Source organism: Anthonomus grandis, unplaced genomic scaffold (genome assembly GCF_022605725.1).
Source record: "Anthonomus grandis grandis unplaced genomic scaffold, icAntGran1.3 ctg00000876.1, whole genome shotgun sequence".
In the NCBI taxonomy this organism is placed as follows: domain Eukaryota; kingdom Metazoa; phylum Arthropoda; class Insecta; order Coleoptera; family Curculionidae; genus Anthonomus; species Anthonomus grandis.
This window is the reverse complement of record NW_026088613.1, coordinates 1-19,198: the sequence shown is the minus strand read 5'-3', so window position 1 is coordinate 19,198 and position 19,198 is coordinate 1. Positions and strand designations below refer to the sequence as shown.

Here is a 19,198-nt window from a genome sequence, read left to right as displayed (position 1 = left end):
ATGGCTTTAGTCAGTTCTGTAATTTATTTATCTTTTCTAGCACTATTAGTTTGTGGGTGCACTTAATTAGTTCTTACTTTTAGTTTTAGTTGTTACCTTTTTAAAGTATGTGTTAAAGTATGTGAACCTAACACATTTACTTAAACAACTTAAATTTCAAATCAGGTCTCTATATACAGGATGACTGGTAAGTGGATGCATGCCTTCAAGATTATAAAAGTATAACCAATTTGTTATAAATTAAACATATCTCTATAATATTACTAATGGCTTTCGAGATATTTCGTCTTTATTTTTCACAATTTCTTTGCTTCGCAAAGCAGGCAAAATATTTAGCAATGAGAAAAAGACTGTTTTAAATGACCCTTCTTAAATTAAAAGTGACATATACACACAATTATTAATAGTGAAAATTAAGTTTCTTAAAATATAAATTATTTCTTAACTTAAAACTTACTTTTCTTATCAAGCATCTGACTAAGGTTTAAATTATGCTCAAAAATATCTAAAATTTCATAGTTCATAAAACGTACAAATGAAAAAGTTCTCCAGTCTGTTGCCTTTAAAACAAAAAACAACACTCAGCAACCGAGCCATAACAAACTTAAAAAAATGGCTAATTCATTCTTTCTTGAGGAAACAAATGAGACAGAAATTGAAAAAGAAAAAAAAGAAATAACTCTATTAAAACCAAATAAAGCGCCTGGATATGATCAAATAAAAGCTGAGACTCTTAAAGAAATAAAAATGTTAATATCCGAACCTCATATTTTTAATCTGAGTTTTAAGACGGGTACCATACCGACGGAATTGAAAACAGCTGTAATAAAACCGATTTTTAAAAAAGAGGATAAGGAACTAGCATCTAATTATCGGCCTATTTCTTTAATAAATAGCATAGCAAAAGTTTACGAAAGATTAATTAAAGTTAGATTGTCTATCTACCTTAACAAATACGACTTGATATCAAACAGACAATTTGGTTTTCGCCAGGGCATTAGTACCCAAGACGCAATAGGCAATTTAACTAAAAAAATCTACAAATCTCTCGATGGTTGTAATCCTTGTCTATGTGTCTTCCTGGATCTGGCTAAGGCATTCGATACAGTTGACCACCATAAACTGTTGGAGGACTTGGAGGATAATATTGGAATACGGGGAATACCGCATAAATTATTTACAAATTATTTATCTGGTCGCACCCAAAGGGTTGCCATAGGAAATATTTTTAGCGAAAGAAGAATTGTAAAGTGCGGTGTACCTCAGGGCACTATACTAGGACCTTTGTTTTTTTATAATTTACTTAAACTCTTTATTGGAAACAAATGTTTCAGCAGATGTTATTAGCTTCGCGGATGATACATTTTTATTTTTTACCGAAAAAAACTGGAAAATTGTAAAAAGAATTTCAGAAGAGGTTTTAAAGGATGTTTTTAATTGGTTTTCGAGCAGGAAATTGAATGTGAATTATGATAAAACTAAATTTCTGCGTTTTTCATCATACAGAGATGGTCTTCCAAATTATGATAGGTTAAATATTCAATTGAACGATAAGATAACTTATATTTCAGCAGTACCTAGCATAAAATATTTAGGTATTACCATAGATGAGCAACTTAAGTGAAATATTCATATACAAAATGTTGCAAATACCTTAAGATCTTTATTGGGTAGATTTAAGTTTTTAGCTGGAATATTAAGCATTTCGCGTTTAAAAATAATTTATTATGCCTTGGTAGAATCTCATCTTCAATACGGAATTTTAGGATGGGGAGGGGCTAGAGACGTATTTTTAAAATGCCTAGAAATCGTTCAGAAGAGTATCATTAAAATAATTTATAAAACACCTAGACTATATTCCTCAGATCTACTGTACAGTGAAACAAAAATTTTCGATATTCGTCAAATATTTTTTTATAATATTTTAACATATTTACACAAATATAAGTCAAACATTTCATTAATTACCCATCAGTATAATACAAGAAATCGTCAACAGAATTCCTCACAAACCAGTAGAGCTAGGAAGACAATAGGGCAACATTGCTTTACTTATCTTCTTGCCAGATGTTATAATTTTTTACCAGTAGAAATGAGAGGTGTTATTCTAGGTAGCAACTCATTGGGATCGGTTAAAAGTAGGATCAAAAAATGTATTATCCTTCAAAATAGACAGCTTATTGATAGTTTGGTAAATATTAGAAATTAACATGTCCACTTATATGGTCCTTTAACTTTAATCTTGATCTGTATCTTGCTTTGGTGCAGTACGGTAATAACAGTTTTTCAAAGGACTACAAAATACAGTAGGTCTTTAGTTTGGTAATCCTGTTATAAAAATGTTTTGTTGAATTGTTTGATTTTTTTTGTTTTGATTAGTTTTATGAGTTTTAATTAATTTTTATGCGTTGCAAATAGCATTGCAATTTCAATAGATTCATAGTTTAGATTGTTTGTTTTGTTTTGCCATTTAGGTTTATATTAAGGCGAAAAAAAATACCAGCAAGTCCTCGCACAGCGTACTAGCTCCTGAGGGCTGGGGGCATTATGTATTTATTGCCGATGTTTATTAAATTTACTTGTATTTCTTTTGTTATATTGCATTTGAAAATAAATATTATTATTATTATTATTATTATTACAATATTTATTAAATTGAACGTTTAATTTATTTCCAAATATTCCATAGCAGCCTCTTTAAAATTTTTACCTTATTTTCTCGATTGATAAAAAAACAATAATTACCATTAAAAAAGAATTTTAGCTTATCGTAGCTTTCAGCTTATAACAAAATAAATTACATTCTTAAAGTTAAATCGAAAAACTAGTAAAGCAAATCATGTAATGTGAGTTAACTTATTCATTTTGAAAATGGCTACCTTCATTTCTTATACAAGCACGAGCCCGTTTTCTTATTTCTGTCTTGGTAATTCGACTAGAAAACTTCTGTCGCAATATCAGATCCATTTTGTAGCCTCCTAATTAGTTCTTCGCACGCATTTACTTCCGTTGCATATAGGATTTCTTTTAGAAGTCATAAAATATAAAAACAGTAAAAGTAAAAGAAAATAATACATGGATTAATAGCGAAATTCTTGAAATGATGAGGCAAAGGAATGATGCTTATAAAAAAAAATCAAAATCCGGGTAATCTATTGTATAATGATGAATTTCGAAAAATTAAAAATAAAGTTAATAATAAAATTAAAACACTGAAAAATCAATTTTTTTGGAAGGAGTGGGATCGTGCAGGAACTGATCAAAAAAGGCAGTGGAAACTTGTCAATAGTTTTTTTAATAGCAAACCTAACAATACTCAAATAGACTTTTTAAATATAAACGACAAAATAATCAAAGAGCAAAAGGATATTGCTGATAACTTAAACTTACATTTTTCACAGGTTGGTGAGAATATTGTCAAGGAGTTAAACAATGAAATTCAAATTTTAAATAATGATAACATAGGTTTTGAAGAAGTAAGTAGCAGTGACACTTATTAATATTGAACCAACCAACCCAAATGAGGTCTGTGAGATTTTGTTGGAGTTAAAACGTAACTCTTCTCCGGGTGAAGATGGAGTGACGGTCTTAGACTTAATTAATTTAAAGGATCATGTTATAGGTATTATTTCAAATTTAATAAATAAAGTGTTTACTACTGGCGTGTTTCCTCAAGAATTAAAAAAAAATAAAATTATTCCAATTTTTAAATCTGGTAAAAAGGAACAAATGAACAACTACCGACCTATTACTGTTATAAACACTTTATCTAAAGTCCTGGAAAAAGTTATTAAGAAAAGGTTACTGAATTTTGTTGATAATAATTCACTGCTTGATTCATTATCAATATAGTTTTATTAAAAATAGTAGCACCCTTGCTGCTACTGTTGATTTTATTAGTACCATTTTAAAGGCATTAGATCAGGGAAAACTTGTGGTCGTAATATTTATTGATTTGAAAAAGGCTTTTGACGTGGTTAGTCACGATTTGTTGATGAGAAAACTGCAGGATTTGGGTATGGGGGCACTTTTCTTAAATCTTATGAATACTTATTTGGTGGATAGAAGGCAGTATGTTGATTTGAGCGGTATTAGTAGCGAATTATTAACAAACAACTATGGTGTACCACAGGGGTCGGTACTCGTGCTGCTATTGTATGTATTATATGTTTTAAACCTCAAATCTGCAAAACTAAATGCACGATATTTTACATTTGCTGACGATACGGCTCAATTATACATAGTGGAGAATGAGCAAGAACTTGTAGAAATAATTAATAACGATTTAAGTTTGTATGATAAATGGTTAATTTCTAATAGGTTAAAAATAAACATCGATAAGACACAATTTATGTTGTTCAAGCAAAAAAAATAAACATATAGGTAATATAAACATTAAAATAAATAATTTTAATTTAGAAAAGACATCCTGTGTAAAATATCTCGGTTTACAAATAGATGAATCTCTTAACTGGCAAATGCATATAAATAAAATTACACAAAAAATTCTCTCACTTATACCATGCATATATAAAAGTAGGAGCTATTTAACACATAAAACCAAAATGAATGTATATAATGCCTTTTTTTTATCACATATTAAGATATCTTTTACTTGTAAATAAATTAAAATATTTCCTTTCTACATAGTATATTATAGTTTTATATAGTTTATTAGAAATAGGATTAATATCGTATAATAATGGTAATAATGGTAATACTGATAGTGGTAGTAATGGTAATATAATGTACATTATTTATCTTGGGAATAACACTAATTTTTGTTGAATATTCTACAGTTCTCGAGGCCAGAGCTATATGCACGGTTTAGAGTTGTTAAGTTTGTAAAATTGGATTGAAAACTTTATTTTCAGAAATATATGCTTGTTTTCAAAAAAATTTCTCCATGCGTAAAAATCGAACGGTGTTAAATCAGGACTTCTGGCAGGCCACAATATTCACCCACCATTCATAATTTTTGCCGTTAAGGTTATACGGTAAAATATGAGTATCAATTAAATTATTTCCAATAACTCCCATCCATACGTTTACACTAAATTTTCTTTGGAAACTTACTTGCTTCTTCTGATGAGAATTATCTTCGTCCCATAAGTGCAAATTTGTAATTCCTTCCCTAGAAAATTTTTTTAATTCATCGGTCCATAAAATTCTTGTTAAAATAGAAGCGTCATCAAGCTAGCTAATTTTAATATTTCGTACCTAAATTAAAAGACCATAAAAAAAACAGTTAAATTCTAACAATTCCCACTTTAAAAAATAAATAGAATAGAGGAGTCAGCCTACGCTAAAATAGCTTGTATGCAAACTACCTCCTCCAATAGATGGCACTATTTATAATAATAATAATAATAAAGAGATAAAAAAGATTAGGCGAACATAGCGACAAGGCGGACGGCAAACTGGCAGAAACTTTCACAAGATTTGAGATATTTATTTAGTATAGTTTTAAAATAATGCTACAAAATATGTTGGATTTTCTAATAGAAACTGTTTTGTTTTAGTCCTATTAAAAAGAACTGGACCATAGTAAGATATAAATTTCTGAGTAACGTTTGTGGGTTTAAATGGAACAATCATATTGTTTTGTTTTGTTGACCTAGAACTATATACACTAGAGTTTTTATCAATTGGACACGTAATTTTATTGACATAATTAGGTACTGAGTAAATATAAAGGTTTCTAACATTCATTATATTGAGACTAGTATACCGGGTGGTGCGTCGCCGAGCGGAACATAGGAAAACCCATGTAAATTTTAAGGAATTAATAAATAATTGTAAATGTTCAACTCAGGATATCGAAAATAGAGCTGAAGAAAGAGAGAACAGAGATCTTAATATTCTACTGAGTGTGAAGGAAAACAAGATGGTTAGTACGAGGGTTCTTGGGCAAGAGGTAAATAAACATCATACGAAAAACATCAAGAGCTGCAGGAAGGAGATGATAAGCGAAGAATGGCATTTTGTTTTGAAATGATGGAAAGAGGATAGGAATTTTTGAAGAAATATTTGTTTTACCGATGAATGTACATTTACCCTCAACAATGAACCAAATGTTCAAAATTGTCGGTATTGGAGCCAAGAAAATGAACATCGCTTTGTTCATACTCGGACACAAGTTTTTTTCCCCAAAAAACAAATGTATTCGTGAGAATTATCGCACGCCATATCATTGGACCCTTTTTTATGGACTATAACTTAACAGCTGAAACCTATTTGGACTTATTTCAAAATCAAATTGGACCCGCCTTGGAAGAAGTTGTTCAGGAAGATCAAATGATCTGGTACCAAATGGATGGTCTGATTGTCCGGCCCATAATGCCCGTATGGTTAGAGAGTGCTTGAAAAATGCTTTTAACGGCAATATTATTGGCCCACGGTACCGGATACTTTGGCCAGCCAGGTCACCTGATCTTTCACCGAATGACTTCTTTTTGTGGGGTCATTTAAAAAGTGTCATTTATAAAAGTGTAAAATTTGAGAATCTAAACCAGTTACAAAACGCTATTTCGTTAGAATGTAATAAAATTTCCCAATATCAACTTAGTAACGTTAGAAATGAATTTTATGATCGGTTAGGATATGGTTTAGCTGTTAATGGGGGGTTGTTTGAACATTTAATTAATTGATGTTTTTATGTAATTCTCTATTATTTTTAAAAGTTATTGTATTTTATTTTATTTTATTTTATTTTTCCACACTTAGTAAAATATTAAGAGTTCTGTTCTCTCTTTTTTCGGATCTATTTTCGAACTTCTGAGCTAAACATTTGCAATTATTTATTACAATGTCTTTGGACTCGAATTTACTAACAATAGGTTTAATGGTTGAAATGGACCAGATTAGCTTGATGGGAAAATAAATTGAAAATATTTTAGATACTGCTATTGGTTTAAATAAATTCTAAGTATGATAAAATTATTTTTTTAATAATCGATAATAATAATTGTTATTGGTTTAACTTCATCGTTATATTAAATAAAAGTTAAGATAAAAAAGTAATGTTAACGTGTCTTACTTTGAATGTATAGTTGTGAGATTGATAAAACGAAAAAAAAAACATTTTTTGTATTCGGCTGTATGTCAGATTTGACAAAGCCTCATAACAAATTGTTTGCTGGTGGATGGTGTCTGGTTTTACCTGAACCGAAAATGTGGTAATTTTGCAATTACATTTAATTGAATAATTCAAGATTCACTTATTAACATTTTTTGAAACTTTGCACGAGAGTTTGCCAGATTGGTCTCTTCAAAAAGTTATCTTCCATTTTTTCTATAAAATGTACAAGGACGCCAATAATTGACCTCCTTAAAATTTACATGGGATTTCCTATTTTCCGCTCGGCGACGCACCACCCGGTATAAATCGTATATTGAGAATTTTTATGGTTGTTTAAATACAATTTTAAGAACAGTGTTTTGAGTAATTGATATAAATAGTTGTATTATAAGCACATCCCCATATGATAATGCAGTATCTCAAATTGGGTTCCGCAAGCACATTGTACAATATTTTAAGTAACTTCTGATTAAAAATATCACGTAGTTCATAGAATTTGTGAAATATATTCCGATTTTTGTTATTTAAAAAAGCAATATGTTCTTCCCACTTTAAATGTTGATCCAACATAACCCGCATATATTTTATTTGTTTAACCTTCTTTATCTTTATGCAATTAGAAGTAACTTTATTTAAGCATTTATTGTTATGAATATTGATTTCATTAATATCGGGTTGATCTGCTAGGGTTGCAGTAAAAATCATAAAATAGTTTTTTTATAATTTAGTCTTAAAAGGCCAATCATAGATCATGGTGAGACCCACCTCAGCTTGATTATGACTTCAACTTGGAACAACGTTGAACTTCAACCAGGAATCACCTGAAAATAATAATGCAGTATCATCTGCATAGGATATAACACTGCAGTCTTCTAATATATCTCCTATGCCATTAATGTATATGAGAAAAAGGATGGGACCTAATACAGTACCCTGTGAAACAGTGTCGAAGGCTTTTGAAAGATCCATAAAAACCGCCAAATTTTTGTTCTTATAATATTCTATATTAATATTAATGCTAACAACTAAATCATATATTGGATTTTCAATACTTTTTTATCTCTAAATTCATTCTGCCTATTGTGCAAAACTTTATTTCTTACACTTTTCGAATATCTTTGCAAAATTATTTATAACAGACATTGGTCCATAATTAGTAGTTTCATAGCGGTTATCTAATTTGAATACAGGGGTTTTGCGATCGCGACATTGCGATTTTTCAGTCCAAAGGTAAATTGGATGACGTAAAAGATAAATTTATTAAATGACATAGTGGTTTTAAAATTAGAATAGGTATTTTTTTTATTAAATTTGTTGATATTTTATCTTCCTCCGGAGCTGAATTATTTTATATGCATTAGAATTTAATTTAAAGATTTTATATGCATTAGAAAATCGTTGTTTTGTACTGGGAATAAAAATAAGGAATTGGGGTTTAGTTTTGGTTTTTGAGGTTTTGTTTTAGTTTTGATCTTTTCGATTTGTAACGTTTATTTCTTTTAATATCATTTTGAATATTTGTCCTAATATTTATAAAGAAATCGTTAAATATGTTGCTAATTTTATGTTCATCAGTTCATCATTTTCTTTCAATATAAACTGACTTGGTGAACCTTTTTTTTCAGTACCAGTTATTTCATTTATCATTTTTCATGTTTTTTTGTAATCATTTTTGGACTCGTCTAATTTTAATTTAAAATAATCATTAATTTGTTTAGATTGTTTCGATAATTTTTGTATTTTATTTCATTGTCAATGCTGTAATTTTTATTTAAAGAATGTTTCAAACGATCTCTTTCTGTAATAGAGTTAATAATTCCTTGAGTTACCCATGGCTTGCGTTTCCTTTTTTTGCTGTTTAATAATGTTATTTTTATATGTTTTCTTAATAAGAATAAAATCCTGTCTTTAAAACAGTTGTAAGGTTCTGTAATATCTTTTTTTTTAGTACTCTCTCCTATAGTTCATTGGAAAGGTCATTTAGCAAGTATGTATAATTTATGTCAATTTTTTTATACGGGATTAGAATTGGAAATTTGATTTGTTAGATTTTTAATAGATAACCCTACTGAAAAATGATCAATTAAATTTGTTTGAAATACGAGAGGTACAATATCTTCCCTTCTTAAATCCAGTTGCATCGTTTTTAAAAAAATGTGATCTGATGCCGTTGAAGTCTTGTGCGTTATTCTTGTTGCTTGATTAATACATAACCATTTAGCATCATAAAGTTTAAATACCTTGTTACATTAATTTGTATGTTTCACGGACTGTAAAAGTTTTGAAATTTTCAAGTCTAATTGAAATTTGACAAGAAAAGTTAAGTTTAAGCTGAAATAAAGTATGGTTAACATTAATATTTTACATAATTTTTAGTGCTAAAGTTTATGTATGTGAGTTTGGTTATAATTTACATTTTACTCCTCATATATATAATTACAACCTTGTAGTATAACTAAATAATAAGGATTTGATCAATGACGAACGCAAACAGTACATCGATTATCTAAAACCGATGATATATGGCACTGCCGTATGTTGCACTGAGGCACTTGGTTAATATACACAAAAAATAAACCTAAAGATAACATTAGATTAAAATTATAACAAAAAAAAGAAACAACAAATTCTTAGTTCTACAGCAGGAGGTCAAAAATTTTAAATAGAAGAAAATTAAAAAAAAAAAAGAAAGAGAGAAAGCGTTTCCGATGGCATGGCGAAGGGACAGTACCTGCGCAGGCATCAAAAAAAAAAAAAGGAAAAACAACAAACCCACCAGGGAATCAAAGGTTTGAACAATGTTTCAGTTAGTTACCCATTCACTAAGATTGTTCGACAAGCAACATAGTTTGGTAATTCTGCAGTTTAGCGGCTTTGTTAAAACTAATGAAAAATAGTCGGGTTTTTTGCAAAATGGGTGGATTTCGATATACATTTTTCACTAAGAGTGACGGAAAGCCAAATTTTATCACGAAGAGGGTGTTATCGCGCACTAAATCACTCACTATGGGACATGAATAGAATAACGTCATTAGAATAACCCTGTATTCGATTAGTTTTGACAACAAATAGGTTACAACTAAGGTGAGGTTAGGTGTGGTGTTGCCAGTTCTCTCGTCTACTGCGTTTTGTCACTCTGTGTGGCTGACTCAGAAGTGCCTTCTCTAAAGTGGCGAATTCACTCTATATTTTTTAGTCATGTGAAATGTAAGATATTATGCGTAAAATAAATTCACAAAAACTGTTTTTACCTTTTCTTGGTGGGTTGTCAACTCTGGGAGTATGTGTGCAGTGTTTTGGTTTGTTCCGTTACTCTATCACCGCGAGGGGAACATAAGGCGCTGCGCACAGACCATAGATATACCCAACCCAACCCAGCTCAACGCAACCCAACCCAACCCAACCCAAACCAAACCAAACCAAACCAAACCAAACCAAACCAAACCAAACCAAACCAAACCAAACCAAACCAAACCAAACCAAACCAAACCAAACCAACCTAACCCAACCCAACCCAACCCAACCCAACCCAACCCAACCCAAACCAAACCAAACCAAACCAAACCAAACCAAACCAAACCAAACCAAACCAAACCAAACCAAACCAAACCAAACCAAACCAAACCAAACCAAACCAAACCAAACCAAACCAAACCAAACCAAACCAAACCAAACCAAACCAAACCAAACCAAATCAAACCAAACCAAACCAAATCAAATCAAATCAAACCAACCCAACCCAACCCAACCCAAGCCGGTAATGAGAATCACATATCGGAAAAAGGTATGTATGAGCTGACGCTCCCCGTTGGGTTTTGATGGAATGGGATGGGATGGGATGGGATGGGTTGGGTTGGGTTGGGTTGGGTTGGGTTGGGTTGGGTTGGGTTGGGTTGGGTTGGGTTGGGTTGGGTTGGGTTGGTTCTTAAATTGCTCAAGCACCGCTCATCAAATTTTGCGTATTTTTACAATTTTTTTTAAATGGCCTAATTTTACCCAAAAAAAATTAAAAGTGGCAGAATGATACGATATAATTCGCCGCGAATATTGAATTTTGATAGAACTTAAAAAAAAGAAATTTTAAAAATGATGTACTCCTAAAAATAAATTTTCAATTCAAACAAATTTGTGTTTATTACATGTAATTGACATTTTAAGTAATATGTAATGAAACTAGTGTATAATGTTATGATTATACACTAGTTTCATTCATCATTTTTTATATGTTATGATAATGAATGACTAAACAAATACAGAGTGTATTCTCCACTTTAGAGAAAGCCAGACTGGAGACAAGGCTTTAGCTGCAGAGTGACAAAGCGCAACAAAACTGGCAACACCACATCTAACCTCAACTCAGTTGTCACCTATTTGTTGATAAAACTAATGGTATACAAGGTTAATCTAATGATTAATCGCGTCCTATAGTGAGTGACTTAGTGCGTGATAACACCCTTTTCGTGATTTTGGCTTTCCGCCACTCTTAGTGAAAAATATATATCGAAATCTACCTACTTTGCAAAAAACCCGACCATTTTTCGTTAGTTTTGACAAAAGCCGCTACACTGCAGAATTACCCATAGTTTTAATGTATCTTGAGAATTTATCCTGCCCAAAATTCTTAACTTCTTTTGGTAATTTATTCCAGTAGTGAGAGGCAATATATTCGAAGGATTTTTTATAAGAGGCAGATTTATGTTTGGCTACCTTAAAGTTTGACATATTTTGACATATTTTGATTATGACAAAAAGGGTTAAAATTTTTTTTTAAATATGTTGGTTGACCAGTTTTAAGAACGCGATAGATAAAATTATATATATAGATGGCTTTTTATGCGGTTTTCCATGTTCAAAATAGAATTATAATTTAAATAAGGGGTAACATGTGACCTGAAAGGTACATTAAATGCAAATCTCATACAAGTTCTGCAATTTCTGCATTTTATGAGAGAGATTTAGCGTAAGTGAGTTTCCGTACACAATATCACCGTAGTCAATCAAGGACAATACAAGGCTTTCACACATATTGTATTTAATTTTAGATGGCAAAAAATGTTTAAGACTGTAAAGACTTTTCAATCTCATATAGGTCAAGCGAAGATTAGCAGTTATATGCGGTTCAAATGTTAAGAAAGAATCTAATATGATCCCAAGATTTTTTGACTCATTAATAATAGGCAGAACGTTATTCTGAATTTGAATTGAAACATTTTCTTTAATTTGGTTATATCTTATATTTTTATTGCCTAGTACTAGTATGCACGATTTTGAGGCATTTAAATCATGATCTTGGGCATATATTTGCAAATTATTTAAGTCGCTGTTTAGTAGGGTTTGCGTTCTGATGTAATTATGTATCGTACATGATGTGTATATCTAAGAATCCTCTGCATACTGTAATAATTTTGACTGCTTTAAACTGATATGCAAATCCGCAACATATAAAGAAAATAAAAGTGGTCCCAGTATGGATCCTTGAGGAACCCCGTGCATACATTGATATATGAGGACCTTTCAATGTTATCATCTTTTAAGATAGAGACATTCGATTTTTTAAGTAGTTTGACACAAATAATTCGGATTCAAAAGAAAAACCAAAATATTTTAATTTAGTCAAAAGTAAATCGTGACTTATAGTGTCAAACGCCTTACTAAATTCAATAAAGCTAGTAATGTTATCTCATTTTTATCTTGAGCAGATCTTATGTCATTCATAATCTTTACTAATGTTGTTATTGCGCTATAATGCTTGCGAAAACCAGACTGACAATCATGAATAATTTGAAATTAATTTATATATTCAGAAATTTGACAGTACATATGTTTTACCAGAATTTTTGACAGGGCAGAAAGAATGCTAATAGAGCGTAGATCGTTTAAAGTCTTGGGGGTAGAAAGTTTTGGTATTTGTTTTATAATTGCTTTCAGCCATATTTCCGGGAATACTCCCTCCAAAAGACAAGTGTTAAAAATATTAGGTAAATGATTTGTACAAAAAGACAAACATAATTTTATATCTATTATTGACAACTGATCCTTCCCTTTAGCCTTACTTTTTATTTGATTAATATATGTTTTTATTAATTCATGGTCCAACAGTTGAAAATTAAATGTAAGGTTATCATTATTTAAAAAAGTATGTGAGTTGTAGAAGTTCATTTTATGATTTGAAACTGTATTGTTTTTATGACTACAATCTTTAAAATGCTTGCTCGTTTAGCTTTCTAAAATCTAATAAATCATTTGGAATAAAATTGTTTTGATTTCGCGTTATGTTAAGTTGCGTAGCCGTTTCCCAAAACTCTTTGCCCTTTTTTTTTTGGAAAAATTGTTTAAAATAAGTTATTTTTTCCCGTATAATCGCATGTTTCGTAAAGTTTCTCAAATCCCTATAGTACTGTAAATTTATGTCAGTTTTATTCTTTTGGTATTTCTTCAAAGCTTTATCTCTTAAGTTTATCAGTATTTTTATATTAGGGGTTATCTAGGGCATAAATGGCCTATATCGAAGATTTTTGTCCACCAAATATAAAATATTTTTCGTTAAAATTTCAATGTTGGCATTAACATCACCTGCATTATAAATATCATCCCGATTAAGAGATGCGGCTTCTTGATCGAATTGAGTTAAATTAATATAGCTATAACTTCTAAATGTTTTTTTTTATTCTTCATTCTGGTTTTTATAGGTAAATTTAAAATTCCATAAATAAGGTTATGATCATTAATCGAATCCGAAATAGGAACAGAATAAGACTCATTTGGAGCAATACCGCTGCTAGAGGCAATAACATCAATTAAACTTTCCCTTCCTGAAATTAATGTCAATTCTAGTTTGTTCCGACATCCAACAACATAAATTATACTCGATTAAAAGGTTCTGAAATTTTAATTTTCTATTAGAATTTCCTAACATATCTATATTTATATCTCCCATTAAAATTATATCATCATAACTAAATAATACTTCGCAATATAGTCTCTAAATTCTCCAAAAAATAATCACACTCTAGAGACGGGAGCCCATACGTGTTAAGGACCAATAATGATTTACCTTCAAATGTAATCTTAATACAATTAATATACTCAATCTTAATATCTTCCAAATGGACTCGTGAGTACCTTATAGACTTTTTTATGTACATGGCCACTCCTCCTCCGCGGTTTTCTCTATCCTGACGCTCGAAATAATATCCAGGAACTAAAAAATCGTCGCTATAAAGCAGTTATGATAAGCAGTTACTAATGTCTCAGAAAATCCCAGAAAGTCAAATAATTACAAAACTCATCAAACCCCGTATTCAGCGAGCGTACATTTAGATGTGCCGCTAGCAAGTTGTTCCTGTCCTCTCCTCTATGCTCCCGTAGGCCAGAGCCATCCGTACTTGCTGCCATCGAGGCAAATACAAAACACCCCCCTGTACCAGCCCGAACACACCACCGCCATCAAAAAACCGTCCGCCATTAATAATACAACCCAATACGCGGGCAATATATAATTAACCTCCTGCTAAAAAATAAATTAAATAGTACAAATTAAAAAAAATATATAAGAATACAACCTGATACCCAGAAAAATATTGTTAGTAAGTTTCATTATTTCACAAATTAATACCTAGTAGCTAGCCCTTGTATAATCCCAAATATTAGAAGAGTATTTTCTTATTAAAGAGCACAATTTTAAAAGTAAATAACTAAAAAAATATCTATTTTATTTATTAAAAATAAAGTAAAAAATATTATGACCAGTAATCAGTAATTCAATATTGATTATTTTTTACATACCTAGTAAAAACAATTGAATCTAGCAAGTCCAACATATCACATATGTTGGACACATATGAATACGCGGTTCCGTAGCCAACGATGGCAAAAATGCACTGCAACTGGTCTTGGTCTATTGACGTTCGTTTTTTTTTTGGACCTAAGCAATTACAAAGTTTTAGGTCAGTTTTATTTAATGAAATCATTGTGTACTGAGTGATTAGTTTTTGCACACAGTACAAGTCACTATTTTCATTGATTTCAGGAATTCCATGAATAAGAATAGCCATGTTGTTTTGGTTGTTGGCCGGTATTACAGTTTCCTGTGATAAGCCGGTACTTAATTGACTTATTTCCTTTTTGATGCTTTCAAAATTGCACAAAACCAATTCATTATCAGTTTCAAATTCATTAAATCTCCCTATCAGTTCTGTGAGACTTTTGCATAAACTGACTTGCTCGACTGATTGATATATAAAATTTAAAAAATTATGTTGCTCTGCTGTGCTAACTTTTACCACAAATTCAATAAGACACATTGATTTTCAAAATATTACGTGTTTTTAAACAATGATGTAAAATATGAAATTAAGTCACGCCACAATAAAACCTATGACCTATTATGATTATACAAGCTAGCCTACCCGTCGGCTCTTTGTTTAATATCACAATATTTAAAATAGTAATTGAAAGACTCGAATACATGTAACTGAAAGTGGCAAATAAATTACCTTTTGTCGGCATACTGGTGGGAAATCTTGGAAGTCCCAATTTCGAAGGTTCAATATTAATTTTCGTGGTCTCTAGATTGAATTGTTCCAGTCTCTGTCTCTCGTTTTCCACAATTTCAAACAAACTATGAAGGTTTAACTTTTCTACTTCGGGCGTTTTATCATAAAACTCGCACGAAATAATGGGTTTGTTTCCTGTAGTTTTTTTAATACACCTTTGAACCTAAAAAGTGTACTCTAAAATTAATTCATATCAACGAACTCAGGTGGAAAAAACCTTTCAATATTTAAAGTAACAAATGTATGTCTAAAATACCTTTTTAGAAACATGAGACATATCTGGGTTCATTGAGTCAAATTCATAATTAAAAGTGGCGGTTTCCCACATTAATCGCTCTTGCAACCGCAACCATTGCTGAAGAATACTGTGATAGTCATGAAGTTCCGAGAGAATATTTTGCAGATCACTAAACACATCAGAATAAATTAAAATCACCTTTCAACGGCTTAAAAAAAAGAGATTAAACTTACTTTTGAAACGACGTTAAAGCATTTTCTAATTTATAATAACACAACATCGCATGCCTATTGTTAGCGACTTCTTTGTTTTGTGGATCAAGTTCTAAACATTTATCGTAATTTTTAATCGAATTGTTAAAGTCTGTCATGGAGGCGTATATGTTTCCTAATGCAAAATAATGTATTGGAACGTTAGGTGCAAGCTTAATAGCGCTGTTCATCAATTGAATTGCTTCTAAAGGGTGACGCGAATGATGAAGAATTCCAGCAAGGTTGTGTAAAGGAATATCTTGATAGATTCTGGAAGAAAATAATTCTGTGAAATATATTAAACATGATATAAAATAGGCAGAAACAAATCTCTAAATCTAATAGTATTTAATTTTTTTAAATATTCATTAAAGGGCGATATAGGTCGCGTTAAGATCATTTTTGCTTTTTTTTTAACTTACGTTTTATTGAATATATCTTCACTTAAATATTATCTTTAAGAAAATAAATATTTTTTTTTATATCAATAAGCATTCTGGATAACATCAAAGACCTTGTCATTAAAGAAAACATCTAAAGGAATATTATTATTCGAAAGTTTAGGGGAGAAGCCAACGCGAATTAGGATATTAAAAGGATCCCAGTCAAGCTTAGTTCTTTCAGTATCCTAGATATCTAAGATCGATGGATTTTCCGCTCTAAAAGAGTACGTAGCCATACACAGGGTGACAATTGAACAAAGTGAGTTGAGTGATAAAATTTTAAATTACCATATATTAGAAATGAAAAACTGAATAAAAAACGGTAAAAACTGTTTCTATAAGACAAAAGACGAATAAAAACAAGCACATTATCTTACCCTTTTCTGCAACCTCTTAGACATGGCGAGATACAGCCCTTAAATCTTAAATAGAAGAAGGGGTCTTGAAAAATGCTTTCGAATGTTGCCATAGAAAGTCACATTTCAGAAAATTCTTCTCTGTTTATCAAGAAAAACAATAAATGAAAAAACATTTTTTCCATCTTTTAGTATAATTTTTATTAAATTGAAAAGTTAGTAGGGGAAGTCTTTTCTCCACAAATAAAACGCTAATCCTCTAATTTCAGGAGTTATGCATTTCGGCAAGTGTTCTTGCTATCATCAGACTTGGATTACTTAACACATACACAAATTCTCTGTTGTGAGAATTTCTTATAATATAAGAGGCTAAGATGTTCTATCGAAACAAATATCAATGGCGCCTATGCAGAGTTTATGCAACAAGCTCAAAATTGTATCAGGACTGATTCTGGTAAGTTTTGGGAGAACGCAATGTGTCACGAATCCATAATAACATGACTTATAATGAAACCCACTTAGACAGTTCAAAAAACATTGTGATAGCTGGAAGACTTTGTTGAGCATCCAGTTTATCCACATGAAGTCCCACCATAAAATATGAATATTCCATCACTCAAAGAGCAGATTGAGATGCTTGGTTTGACAACGTGCCTGTTTGTCTTCTCACAAACTGCACTCCCGCACTTACCTCCCCAGAAGTGTAAAAGGCTAACTACATCCCTATTAAAACACGAACTGTGAATACACCATGCACGGAATGCCTCTTCCTTATTATAGTGAGTCAGTGAGCGACTTGGGAATCACAATAGATAAGAAGTGGCCTTTTAACACGGACATTAACGAAGTAGTGAGATTAAGGTCACATCTTAAATCTTAAATTTTTTGCGTTGATCATAAGATCAACTTGTAATTTTAACATATCAAGGAGAAGAATTCTGTCCAATTCTACAGCCGAATCAAAACTATTTTACACTAATTCAAATCTGTAATAAGTTGACTGATTCTCCAAATCCTCTAGGCAGATTTAATTTTTTGTTACCACGTATCAACCAACACTCGCGTACATCGTATTTTACCTGCCTATAATCACTACCAATCGACCCAAAAAAGAACCCCTCTATCGGGCTTGTTCTTGAATTAATGAAATAAATAGTAGAATTAGCATTCACATTTTCAAGCTACCATTTGACACATTTAATAGGGTATCATTGTTGTTGAGTTGAGTGCAACTCTTTTTAGTGTAGATGCTTCTGTAAGTACAGTACATATGGTTTTTTTTTAAATAAGTTTACGCTTTTGTAAGTAAGTAAATATAAAATGTGTAATTGTCTTGTTATTAAGATTACTCCTGAGAGACAATAAAGATTTTGAATTAATTATTAGGTTAATTACTATTAACCATTATAGCGTAATTTGATCACATGCAAATATGTATTTTATTGTTTAAATTAAAACCTTAAAACAAATTCATCATAAAAAGGCTTAAAATTCGAGCTTAATAATCTTACATGAGTATCTCTCTCTAAATTCTATATAATAGAAATTATTAATATTGACTATATTACAAGCTAGGAGCTGGTAAAATTATTAAAAAAATACCAAATTCATCTGCGAACTCTGAACGAACTCATTTTGAAACATTGGACAAACTAATGCTTCTTATGTATTAGGTCAAAAGATATTACCTGATAGGATATGTAACCTAATAAAATATAAGTCATATTACTTACCCTTGTCCAAACTGAATTGCTAACTTTAAACAGTCAATAGCCTCTTGACTCTTTCCTTTAACTCTCCAATAAAAAGAAGCAAGATTATAGTGAATCCATGAAGTCGAGTTTTCTTTAAGAGCTTTAACAACAAAATATCCAAACTCATCCAACGTTTTCATAGGTATAAAGTTTCTAATTAAAGCATCTTCTGGCTCTATAACCAAATTGGTCCTATTTAGTATTGGCTCAGACCATTTTGAAGGAGTTAGTTTTACGCAAATGGGTTCTGTTAACTTGTCACTACTTCGCTCTTCATCCAATTTTATGTCCTTTGGAATTGATATTCTGATACCCCTTTCAGTTCCGTTGATTGCCATATTATTATAAAGATCTAGTTCGGAGAACAGCTTTTCTGCGGCCAGACAGTCTGCATCTTCGAAGTTTACTCTAGAACCTGTAATAAAATAATACAATAAACTACATTCAAATATAATACTAATATAGTACTATATACAGGGTGTTCCTTAAAGACGTGCTAATATGTAAGGGGGGTGAATCC

General features: G+C 31.0%; 1 protein-coding gene across 1 annotated transcript; it reads right to left on the bottom strand.

Moving 5' to 3' along the window:
* Nucleotides 1–14,135: 14,135 nt before the first annotated feature.
* Nucleotides 14,136–19,093, bottom strand: LOC126749873 (tetratricopeptide repeat protein 17-like; the record flags this gene model as incomplete). The annotated part of the gene is made up of 5 exons (XM_050459491.1): nt 14,136–14,282; nt 15,577–15,799; nt 15,893–16,043; nt 16,108–16,395; nt 18,658–19,093. Coding segments are annotated over 5 exons (1,245 nt in total), but the record flags the coding sequence as incomplete, so codon positions are not given.
* Between the last annotated feature and the right edge of the window lie 105 nt (nt 19,094–19,198).